Genomic DNA, 12,960 nt, shown 5'->3' on the forward strand with positions numbered 1-12,960 from the left:
CCTTGGAATTTCGAGTCTCAAATTTCAGGTGCGGCTTAGAATCGGGAAATTTTTTTTTCCTTGATTTCGAGTCTCATTCTCAGGTGCGGCTTGGATTCGAGTGCGGCTTAGATTCGAGTAAATACGGTAATTAGTTTCACGAAGAGCTGCAGAGATTTTCATTCAGTGCCTAATTTCACCTTTTACTACATAAAACAAATGTAACTTATGGCCATGATAACAAGTGGCCAACAATGTGAAACTTGCCTCTCTCTGACTGCTGAGCTTGCTCATCAAGCAAGAGGCACTACAGTTTAAGGTAGAAACTCAAACCTGCTCCAGTTTTATCACAGAGAACTGTCAAAAGTGAAAATAATGGTGTCAGATATATCCTAGGACCAACTGGGGTTCTGAACCATTGGATTTATAGTTTGTCAATGACACAGCATCACATAGTATGCTATGGGATGATTTACGACATGATTGGCAGCTTTGAATTCAAATGTTACGAATAGGTATAACATATTTTCCTGTTCTTTATATTGCTACTGTAATAATTTAATCACCTATAAAAGATTAAAATATAAACCAAGCGTGTCACTATTGTTGTGTTCTTCTGTCTGAAGACTTACCAATTCTCTATCCCCTTATGGCACAGGATGTGTTCTACCTACCTATCCTCTCTCTTAATCAAGTTGTACCACAAAGCTCTCTTCTCATCAATCTGACGCATTACCCATTCATTAGTTACTCGATCTACTCATCTAACCATTAAAATTCTTCTGCAACAACACACTTAAAAAAATTCTGTTCTCCTAGTAAAAGGTTTTACAGGAGGAAAATATAAGAGAGCAACAAAACAAAATCCACGTTCTGTTACAGCGTTCATTGAATATGTCATGTAGTGACTGGCGAACATAATTTACACCGATAAGCCAAAATATTATGACTAGTGCCTCATATTACATTGGATCCACCTGGTGGCATTGCAGGCATGTGGAGTGCTAACACAAGTATGTCAGCGAAGCAGACCCTAGTGAAGATATGGGCAGTAATTGGGGAAATCCATTAGGATAAGTGACTCTGACAGAGGGCAGGTTATTATTATGCAGTGTCTGTGTACAAATATCTCGAAAACGGCAAAGCTGGTCGAATGTCGATCTGCTACTGTCATGAACATCAACAGAAAGAGGTAGGAGGACAGTGAAACTACCACTAGGTACTAAATGGTTGGGCATCAATGACTCTTCACAGAACGAGGGGTCTGGAAGCTGGTCTGCTCTGTAGAGTACGACAGACGGTGATTTGTGCCACCTCCGCTGAAAGCGCACAATGTTGGTGCACACACAAGCACTTCAGAGCACACCGTTCATTGCACATTGTTGAACATGGAGCTTCATGGCAGATCACCTCTTTTTGACCAACGACATCATCAGTTACGATTTCAGTGGGCAAGGGACCATCAGGATTCGACTGTCAATCAATGAAAATATGTCAGCTCTTTGCGCTAATCACATTTTTGCTACAATATGTTGATGGTCGTCTCCACAAACACTGTCATCGAAGTGAATGGCGGCTTGAAATGTGCAGCGTGCCACGGACGCAAGATGGGAGCAGCAATGTTATACTATGGGAGACATTCTCCTGTGCTTGCATGGGACCTGTGGTAGTAATCTAAGACATGCTTGACACTTGCGAACCACTTGCACCCTTCTTGCTTGACTGCGATGTCATGTTACAGCAGTATAACTGTCTGTGTCACAGAGGCAGAACCATGCTACAGTGGTGTCAGCAGCATTATAGCGGACTCACATTGATGTCTCGGTGACTAAACTCGCCCATTATTTATGCAAATTACATGACTTGTGACAATATTATGAAAAGGATAGTTGCTACTCACCATATAGCGGAGATGCTGAGTGGCAGACAGCCACAACAAGACTGTCATAAAATGAGCTTTCAGTCAATAAGGCCTTCATCACACACACACACACACACACACACACACACACACACACACACACACACACACGTGACTGCAGTCTCTGGCTGCTGAGGCCACACTACAAGCATATTCTATCTCTGACAAAGGCCTTATTGGTTAAAAGTTCATTTTCTGATAGTTCTTTTGTTGTGCCTATACGCCACGCAGCATCTTCACTATGTGGTGAGTAGCAACTATTATTTTCATAATACTGTTACATTCCATCCTGGATTTTCCATTGTTGAACTTTACATGACCTGTGCATAGACATCTAATGCCACTTACCTCCACAAACCTACCAACAAACTGTCACATCTATGATACGCAGTAGCAGTTATGTATTTCTTTCCAAAGATGGATAAACAAGCTGTTAAGCAGACGGTCATACTGTTTTGGCTCATCAGTGGACATGTTTTGTAATGAGGAATCAAGTAACCAAGAACGACACGTGAGGAAATGCAACAAATCTACGACGATGTGATAACAAAGCTTAAAAATTTTAATTTCAACATTCATCAAAAAGGAAATTTATAAGTGGAATCTTGTATTTTAGTTTATGTTAATGTAATTTAACATAAGACAACAACATTAATTTCTCCCATTTTTTTCATCTTTCTTCATCTGTGCCTCTCTGATGCACCAAGAGCTAAATATATATTTCCCTCTTCAGATACTTATCATTATTGCCTTGAACAAATCTATTTCCTTTGTCTTGCAATATGTACTTTTCCTAAGCATTGGCATTCCAGCATCTCGCGTCATTTGGCAAATCCAGGTGCTCCAAACAACATGACAGTTTGTTTAGTATAAAACAATTAGACCTTTATTCACGAGCTAGATGAAAACTTGTGTCTTCTCTGTCTTGATAAACAATTCACTGCTTGTACTTTCTTTTCTCAGTCATATGACCTATATTTTTATTTGATTAATCCCTCTGTTTGTAAAGTATGTAAATGTAAGAACCAATTCATAATGCATATTAGTTGAATACTTACTCATTAGAGTATCTATATGTTTGTTGGCTACTCGCACTCTGAAAAGGTCCAGCAATTCATTCTGCAATGTAGTTTGGAGTCTCATTTCAACAAAGAACTTATTCTGTGGAAAAAAAGTGAATGTTAGATCAGTAACTGATAAATATTTTTGCAAAGAGATGATACACATAGTGAAATTACAATGATCAATGCCTAATTAGTTATGAAAACCTTCAAAGAAACAGTCAAAAAATGCAAACATTTCTTTTACAAACAATTCAGTGTTACTCTTCTTGAATTGTGCTAGCATCCCCACACAGTGTTTTGACAAGTGACTCTCACTTTCGAATAGCAATCATTCTCTAACATACACTTACTCATTGGACGGTACTGACTGTCACCTTAAAATAGGCATACACTCACATGAAAATTTCTCTTCTTGAATTTCATTTTTTTTTTCACCCAATACATAGCATTTTTGTTTGGAATCAAGTTACTGTATCAAAATACCTTCCCATCATTTGTAGGTTCAAAATTGGGAGTTAAAATCTTCAGAGTTGGAGTAAACTACAGAGTGTCTCACATAAAATCGGTAGGTCTCACATACCGGTCAATCATCTCTAGTCAAAATGCTTGTGAAGTGGCAACGCTGTCTTTAAAGTTGGCTTATACTTCACTTTAACGAAAAGTTCAATTCAGCTGTGTATTAGTGCATCAGTTGTAAAAAGCTCGAATTGCTGAGTTGTTACAGAAATGGGGCAGTTTGCATTAGAAAAACAAGTTGATATTGTGGAGTGTTACACAAAGTTTCCTGGTAGGAAATTCCCCAGACCAGCACTATTAACGATCTGTATAAAAAATGGACAGCTATAGCATCCGTTCAGAAAGTGCAGAGGAACAGGCAACTGACAGTGAGGACCACTGAAACTATAGACAGAATTCGCATGAACATTACGAGAAGTCCTCATAAGTCAGTAAGGAGGTTATCAAAGCATGTTGGTGTATCTCGTACATTGAGTCACTGTGTACTAAAAGAAGTGGAATTCAAAGCGATCATGTGAGAGTGGTGCAAGAGTAAAAATCTGAGGAGCAGTAAAAAAGAATTAATTATTGTAACTGGTTGTTAACATCAGATGGTAATGGTTACTTGGACCCATTGCTTTAATTCATGTCATATGAGGCCTGGTTTCATTTGTCAGGTTATTTAAACTCTCAGAATTGCAGATACAGGTTACAGGACAACCAACATATTCTGCATAAACAACCTCTCCACTCAGAGAAGATAGGTGTTTGGTGTGCGTTGTCCGGCATGCAGAGTATTAGCCCCATATTTTTCAATCACACCTAAATCAGTGCCAGATATCTAGATGTCTCTGACTATTTCTACGCACAATTAAGAAATGCAGAGAAGCTGTATGAGTATTCCAACAAGATGGAGCAACCGCTCACACATCCAACCACAGTATGTCCTCCATCACCAACATGTTCCCTGACAACAGACTTGCCTCTGGCCCCCCAAGATCCCCAGACTTAACACTGTGTGATTTTTATTTATGGGGAATACTAAACAGTGAAGTGTATTCTGACAATCTTCACACAACAGATGACCTTAAAGGGAACGTTACTAGAGAAATTAACACCATCACGCTGTCAGGATTACAGTGTGTTGCTGGTAACGTCATCACATGAAGTTGGCGATGCCTGGATACCCATAGCCACCACTTCCAGGACCTTTTATAAACAGGAAGCTACATGTTTTTTAACATTACTACTACCTATTCTTTTTTAGTCAGTTCATTGTTACTTGAATCTCATTCATCTCATAATCTTAAGACAAGGTCTCACTCATCTAGTAAACTAGCTATAACAACCCACAAAACAAAAATATTTTCAAATTCCTTTTCTGTTGCCTTTGTTCACCTCTCGAACATGTCACACTGCATTCTGCAATTTGACACCCAGCAGCATTCGAGAAAAATGCCAAAATACTTCCTTTTGTCAACATCACAACTTTTCCCTAGAAAATTAACATAAGTCAATAATTTTCTACAGAAAAGAAAATGTTCTTAACGTCTTCCAGTTGTGATTCTATCTCTTTTTATTCATCATTCAATCAGACCACTCCCCATCCCTCCTCCTTCATTACTTGCATTCCATCACATTCTTCTTCTCTTTTTCCATTGTTGCTAGTGCCCTATGTTTAAATCTACCTGCTTGTAATTCGTCTTTGCTATTCTGCTTCTCATAAACTACAATCAACTGTGAATGCTTTTTCTATTATAGCTATTATTGTTTTCACTATTTATGCTAGTTATATTTGTTGTGTCTAGACAAGACAGCCTAGACACAATGAGAGGAAGCTGAAAGGCACGCGCTTAAACTCACGCAGGCTGGCGTGAGGTCTGAAACAGGATACGTAATGAATGCTATAAAGAAAAGTACGTAGCTTCTGGAATACTTAACTTTAATCCATAATTGTAGAACATCGGTCTGTCGGTACAGGCATCACAAGATAACCAGCAAAAGATAAATGGCGCCTTGCTAGGTCGTAGCAATTGACGGAGCTGAAGGCTATGCTAACTATCGTCTCGGCTAATGAGAGCGTATTTGTCAGTGATCCCCTTCTGGCAAAGTCGTCTGTACAACTGGGGCGAGTGCCAGGACGTCTCTCTAGACCTGCTGTGTGGTGGCGCTCGGTCTGCAATTACTGACAGTGGCGACACGCGGGTCCGACATATACTACCGGATAGCGGCCGATTTAAAGGCTACCACCTACCAAGTGTGGTGTCTGGCGGTGACACCACAATATTCTAGTGTTGTACCCCATATTAAATGTATGCCTCATGTAAAGAAGCACTACGAGAGGCATACCGCCACAGAAAAGCTTAATAAAAAACAAAGTACATAACTGGTTTTCCTGCAACACATCAAATTTCTAAACACAACTTCCCTTAAGTTCGATTTATTTCTCCAAGAAAGAAATTTGTACCCAGTTTCGCCAAATACAAATTTACAGCAATTTGCATGCAATGCAACAACTCACTGGTCATCACACTAGCCCATTGTGGTGAGCAGTGCATTATCCTGGAAGAAAAGCATGTTTTTTTTTTTTTTTTTTCACATCAACCTTGCCATTTCAACTCGAACTCCCTACGCAAAGGACCCAGAAATGTTGTATACGAAGATACAATCTCTTTTTTACTGTTTCACAGTCAATTCTACACCTACACCCATACTCCGCAAGCCACCTGACGGTGTGTGGCGGAGGGAATTGTAGCTATACTTCCTGTTGATCGCAAACAGCAGGCCTATTAGCTTTTTTTTTCAACAAAATATTATTGGCTTTTTACAGTACATTTTTATATTCACCTACATACTGTTTGGATAAAGGTTTGTCTCATAGTTAGTAATACTGAATTTGCATTTCATAAAATATAATGTGACCTCTTTGAAATCCTTCATATTGTGATCCAAATAAAATTTTTCAATTAAGCTTTTGAAGTAAATGAGGGGGAGGGATTGTGGAGGTTGTTAACAAATGAACATTTTCCTGTAACAATTAACACAAAATTTCCTTGTCGTACTGCCCCCAAAAAGGACAAAAACAAGGGATGGTACATCAAAGAACTGTATTTGTCACAACTCTCTGCATGCAAGTAGATTGTAATCAAAATAGTATTTCCTTCAAATTACTATTGTTCACAGACTAGAACGTTTTGGTAATAAATGTCATCATATCATTAATGCACCATAAAGCAGTTGTTCTGTTTCTCATTTCATTAACAAATAACAAAAAATTAAGAGTCTTCCAAATTGTTTAATGATTCTTGACAGTGTACTACATTTACTGATAAATATCTGGTCTTCAGAGTATAAATCCAGATATATTTTGCAATTTCTGAGTGCTGGGCTAGCCCATTTCAAGAACCACATAATATTTCGAAAAGAAAATAAATATCCCACCTCTAAATGACTTTATTTTATAATGTCATGTGACTAGGGCCTCCCCTCGGGTAGACGGTTCGTTGGGTGGTTTGATTACTTCTTTAAATCAGTGTTTGACATTACACCATACTTTATGAAACAGAAAATACATTTATTCAATTATGCAATAAATTGTGTAATTTTATTTGATTCCCTGATTTATTCGAGTGGCTCCTAGTCAGCAGAATAATCAGTCTCAGTCCCCCCCTTCTTTTAAGGGCATGGGTAAAAGCCACTATCTGTCTAGGATAATGTAGAGTAGTTTATTTTTGTCTCACGGATGGTTTAGCACTCCCTAATTGGCACTCTTTTGCATGGTCTATGTGCCAGGCCAGGCTATATTTCTGGACAGAAGCATTTCATTCTGATACTGGTTCCTGGCAGATTACACTTTTATGTGTGACAACCAACAGAATGTGCAGAGACAAAATCACATGCTGCTTGCAGAAATGTGGCCAGAGCAGTGAGCTGGAAGTGTTCGTTCTCTCTGGATTTTAGTCCACCTCAGCCCTGCCACAATGGCTCCTGGTGGCTAGGATGTCTACCTAGGTTCACCATCTACTTGTTTCAGGCATATTTACTTCTCAAATCTCCCTTTCTTATTACGGCCTTATCTGTTACCCACTCCATGCTCATCCTAGCACTGCACATTTGTTAGTAGTAAAAATCACTTCGCTCATAAACAAATATGTCAAATGTTGATGAATGTCTTAATATATTTTGTGAAGGCTGTACCTCACAGCTCATAAATATTTGAAAAAAAACAAACCATATTTCAAATGGATTGCTGATAAATTGTGCTTTGTTTACTACTGATTTCAATCTTCTGACCACATTCAAGTACCAAAAGTACATGTGGCCATATTCTTATGGTGGCATGACATAAAATACATCCCTGTAGAGTGATCACAGAAAAAGGTGGGACTTTATTATGATAATGGATGAAGACTATTAACTCTGTTAGTACATTTCATTACTGACTGTATTTTGTATGCATTTCAATATTGATGACAGTCATGCAGGACGGCTTTCAATTTACTGGACACCTCACTAAGAATGTTGCCATGAAGGATCCTGTGAATAACTGTATGATACCTGAAGATAATAACATAAAAACTAGTAGCAAATAAAGACTTATTTATCAGCAGCCCATATTGGTTTTGCAAATTATTACCTTTGCTTAATATCTTAATGTTTGAGGAAGGTGTATTTTGAACAAAAATGTGCTAAATAAATAACAGTGTTTCAGAATTAGTTAGTTTTGCATCCTGAAGTGAAGAAGCTTTTGCTAAAAATCATGTCACACAAATATTTCAGAACTGAAGAAACTGAGATGTCATTCTCGCTGTTTTTCTTTTTACCAACTGAATTAAGTCTAACTTACATCACTAATGAATTTTCATTTCAACATATTTATTTTAAAATATCGATCATTTTAATATAATTTCATAAGGTCCTTTTAACTCTAAGAAGCGGAACAATTCTACACCTACATAAAATGTATGAAAACAACTTGAACAAGCCACACAGCTGTCACATAATCTTCTAATAGTTAGTCCGACAGTAAAATAGTACATATTTCATGAACACAATGAAGTTATTAGTAAGAGTCGCTATTGACCATTTCAGTAGTGCCTGTGATTAATCTTTTTGACAAATAAAAGGCATTTTGCTTTTTAGAGATTTGGTAACAGATACTAAGGAAACAGTCATAATGAAGTTAACTAAAGAATGACTGAAGACATGCAAAATTAAGATTTGTCATCGCAGTTCCTGTCTTTCCCAACATAAATCACAGACTACTTGACAACAATGGGAAATTATTTCTTGCTTTCTTTCTATAAAATAAAAGAAAAAGCAGTACTTTGTATAATTTACAAACTGGAATTTAGTTTACTAACCATGAATCCAAATATAGGTGTTATCTGGGGAACAGCATTCAGGTACAGTTCTAACGCATCACGAAACGAGAGAACAAAGCTCACAGAGTCATCATCCTGAAAAATAAAAACACACAAACTGAAATTCTATACCAACACCAGCTTGGTTCCACCAAAATGTACAATTTAAAAAAAAATCTCTCACATGATTTTGAAAATGAGCTGTCTTCTTCTCCCTTAAGGTTTGTTCCACTTCATCTAAATGTTTAGAACAGAGCTCTAGGAGATCACCGTGCATCTTCTCTGCAGATCCACTACATACACATTTATATACAATGGCGTACATCTGCTCAAATGATACCCAACCAATCGGTTTATTTTGCAGTATCTTTTCAATTGCTTCAGACAAAGAATTCCATGAATCAGCTTCATAAACGATACACTGCTGAACAGCTGTAGGAGACAAAACTCAAACTTAGCTAAAAATTCAAAAGGATAGATGCATACCGAAACGAATGATTATATTACGGGATACTGTCAGTAAATGAAACCTGCATTATTAGAGCGGAGATAAAGTTTATACGCTTTGAGAGCGAAATCTTCCTTCACCTTACATTTCGATTCACCTAAAATTGGCGGATATAGTAATATTTACCTAAAACAATTGTTTTAATTTATATCACGATACTTACTAGAATCCATTTCTAGCAACAATCTAATTGGTTCACGGTTTTATAACTACTTCTCAAACATTCTGTTGTTTTTTACACATGTAAAACAAAATAAACAATAAACGCGTCTTTTCAAAAAGTGTCGCAGCCCTAGTTGACAGTTCCAACACACAACGATAACATTTACAAACAGACGTTAGGCGCGTTCCATTTACATGCGATCCGCGTAACGACTGTCATTTCCTATGGCGACGAGGAACAATCATTTTTATTTCTTATTTATTTATTATTGGCTTCTAGCATACATACTTTTATTCACCACAAATTAAAAGGATTGACAAATATGTTAAGGTTACATCTGAGAATCATCATACATCCATTTTAGGGCGTATATTCGTAAATTTGTCTTAAGTTAGAAAATGTTGTAGGTACCCAGTAAATATAATTGACAGCTATTGAAGCAACTAATTCAGTTCGGGAATTAAGTTCGACGGTCATCTCTGCTTTTAGTGTGTGTGTGTGTGTGTGTGTGTGTGAATTACTTAGGGACGAAACTGCTGAGGTCATCGTTTTACTCCTTTTAGTTTTTGATGTCTTCCAGTGCTATAAATCTGGCCGCGGCAGCGTATCCACTCCTGGTTCTCTCTCCAAGAACTAGGGTATTGCAAAGTGGCTAGCAGTGACCAAGTCTCGAGAGCTCCTTTGAAAATCTGGCTCTGCCTTTCCCTTAGCGCTTGCACTGAAACAGGACCTGATTTACATCAGCAATTGTTGCTTTGTCACATTAACAGAGGTGTGTCTCCAGTACGCTGATTCTATGTAAGCAGTCGGGAAAAAATCCGTATTCGAGACGCATTTTCACGGTGGACCTATTAATGTCCTTGAATATCTGGAATTTATAAACCATTCCTGTCCTGTATTCTCCGTTGTTTTTGACTTTCATTCCATTCTTTCTACCTCGAAAGAATAGGTTGTTGTTGGATCTTCAGGAGGTAATCTGTGTATGGGAGTTATATGTCCAAAAAACTTCCTCTGCAGATCACATCTCTCGCTAGTCGATCTGCTTTGTCATTGCATTTAAGGCCGGATTGAGATTAAATCCACACCATTTTTATCATCTGAGCAGTCTTCTTGGTTTGATGATGGAAATCTAGTAGGTCGAAGCTGTATTTACAGGTTTTTTGGGTTCCATTTCCTATAACTAATCGAGTTCAGAACGCTTTGTTAGTTGGTGCTCATACTGCCAAGCTGGGTTCACACGCGCAACAAAAATGTCGCCACAGGTAGTGGCGCAATACTGTTGTAATGCAATTGCATGTGTGAACTCTAAGTTTTTAGTGGCGGAACTTAAGAGACTCAACTTTTGTAATGCCATAAAAAGTTCAATTTGGTTGTACTTTATTGCGCCACATTCCTTCCATTACTACTCCCTGGCGGCAGTGTTTCGAAACACGGGCATTCTTTTGCACTTATTGTGGAGCCATTACTGCTGTACTCCATTCGATTTCAGTGTGTTTTCAATTTATTACTGATAAAAGTGAAAACAGTGGTCGGCAGATAGACTTTCACAGTAGCTTCTGGAACGACAAGAACAGCAACCTATGTTTGATTTTCTGCAGCAGTGTGTGTGTGCATGTGTGGGTGTGTGTGGAGGATGAGGAGGGGGGGGGGGGGGAGGACAATATTTGCAAATCAAATCTCCCACAATCTATCTTAAAAGATTTTTGGATGAATAAATAAATAAACTTACTATATGTAACCAAAAAGCGAGTAATTTTCAAGGCCAAGCATTCTGTAAACTGCGGCTCATATGCAGGGAATAGCTTCTGTGTGTGTCGTGGCAGATGTTAAACTAAAAATTATTTATTCGACATGTCTATGCTAACGAATGTAATAAGATTCTAAAATCTTGAGGGGGTGATGTGTGTGCAGATGATATTTACATGCCAGCTGTTGATTAGTTTTGCCACTGCAGACAGAATTTTCGTCTCCAAGTGTTATTTCTTTTATAAATGTGTTTGTGGCCCCTGATTCATCGCTGTGCGAAATCAGTTTTCGGATTCAACATTTGGGTTTCGTCTTCCTTGTATTTAACTCTTGTCACATCTCTAATACCACATCCTGCAGTATAACATTCATATCCACCCATATGATTTCAACTGATACTATATTGAAAGCTGTCCAACTACGTAGAATCTGTGGCGTCCTGTGTGAATTATGGCTCACGATGCCACTACACAAACCCACAAGCTGTGGCGCCACATTAGTTGTGTGTGTGAACCCTGCTCACCCGTCACTAAAGAAACCTGGAGATAAGTTTGTTTAATACGTTATGGTGATACTGCTGCGTGTAGCTTGTAACATAGTTGCAACGGTTTGATTCTTTCTTGGGTACAGATGCACGTTTTTAGTTTGATGACTCGGTAACTAACACATTTTATCCTAATGAAATACTCGCACCTTTTCGCATGAGACGTCATTTTTGATGGTTTAATTCCATTTAGCCCGGAAGAGAAAAGTAGTACCTCAGTTTTTATAAGTAACGATTTTCCATTGCTCCAAAGTCAATTCACACTGGTCGGCACGCCACATCAAAACATTTGGCAATATATTTCAAATGGGGGTATTCATACAGGCCTTCAACAGATCCTCACGTTACATCACGTCACGTCGAGATTTCTCGGGGAGGAAATTTTGATGCCGGCGTCGTTCGCTAACATCAGAATTTAAACAATTTTCGCCATGCTCATTCTTGTTCTAGTAGTGGATTTCCTGCTTGCGCGTCTTCTTAATCTATATTTTATTGTTGTGCTTTATTTTTGTGGTAAATTGCAAATTCTGCTTGGCCAGCTTTTCCATTGAGTGCTCTTCCACAAGAAAGGTCAGATATCTGAACGCGAAAAATTATTGAGGTATTACAATAACGAATCAGAGATGGTACCCGCACTGTATATAAATAAGACCATAATTTGAGGAACCAATTTTCATTAAATAACATTTTAAATTAAAAAGGTAGCTCTAGTGAAAGACGTAAACACAGTTGTTTATCATGTTATTAGTTACATAAGACAAAAACACAATGGCTAAGGTAAACAGGTTCTATTTTTTCCATTATTGTTTGATAGGTTAAAATGTATAAATTTTCACAAACAAATAAATTTCGATGTTTTGAAAGGTTGTTTCACTTCTCAGCACTTTACCACGGAAAATTGATGAAGAATGTACATTATGGAGTTTACTTGACCATTAATGAACTTTATCGTTGTTATTTCCTCAATCCCTGTACTATACTCTGACTTTTTGTATCACTGATGGTAGTTCATAATCTTACTTACACGATTCAGTACTGGACCAGGTGGAATGACATGATGTAACAGCCAGTGTGAATTGACTATTATTCTAGGGATGGCCAAGAAATCAATCATCTGCTACAATCATAGTGATTGAGAAATCGTAGTTTTCAAAATAACAACTTCACAGCATCTGGC

General features: G+C 37.9%; 1 protein-coding gene across 2 annotated transcripts in view; it reads right to left on the minus strand.

Annotated features, from left to right (window-relative positions):
* LOC126474070 (CDK2-associated and cullin domain-containing protein 1-like) overlaps positions 1-9,656 on the minus strand; it is a 55,049-nt gene extending 45,393 nt beyond the window's left edge. For both annotated transcript variants that reach the window (XR_007586568.1, XM_050101479.1), the window contains exons 1-4: positions 9,494-9,656; positions 9,007-9,254; positions 8,823-8,918; positions 2,959-3,061 (exon numbers count right to left, since the gene is read on the minus strand). Coding sequence is in view for 1 of the 2 variants with exons in the window: in XM_050101479.1 (XP_049957436.1) it covers positions 2,959-3,061; positions 8,823-8,918; positions 9,007-9,254; positions 9,494-9,503 (457 nt within the window). In the remaining variant the exon portion in view is untranslated. The remainder of the gene's footprint in view (positions 1-2,958; positions 3,062-8,822; positions 8,919-9,006; positions 9,255-9,493) is intronic.
* Positions 9,657-12,960: the final 3,304 nt, after the last annotated feature.

The sequence above is a fragment of the Schistocerca serialis genome, chromosome 4, assembly GCF_023864345.2.
Source record: "Schistocerca serialis cubense isolate TAMUIC-IGC-003099 chromosome 4, iqSchSeri2.2, whole genome shotgun sequence".
In the NCBI taxonomy this organism is placed as follows: domain Eukaryota; kingdom Metazoa; phylum Arthropoda; class Insecta; order Orthoptera; family Acrididae; genus Schistocerca; species Schistocerca serialis.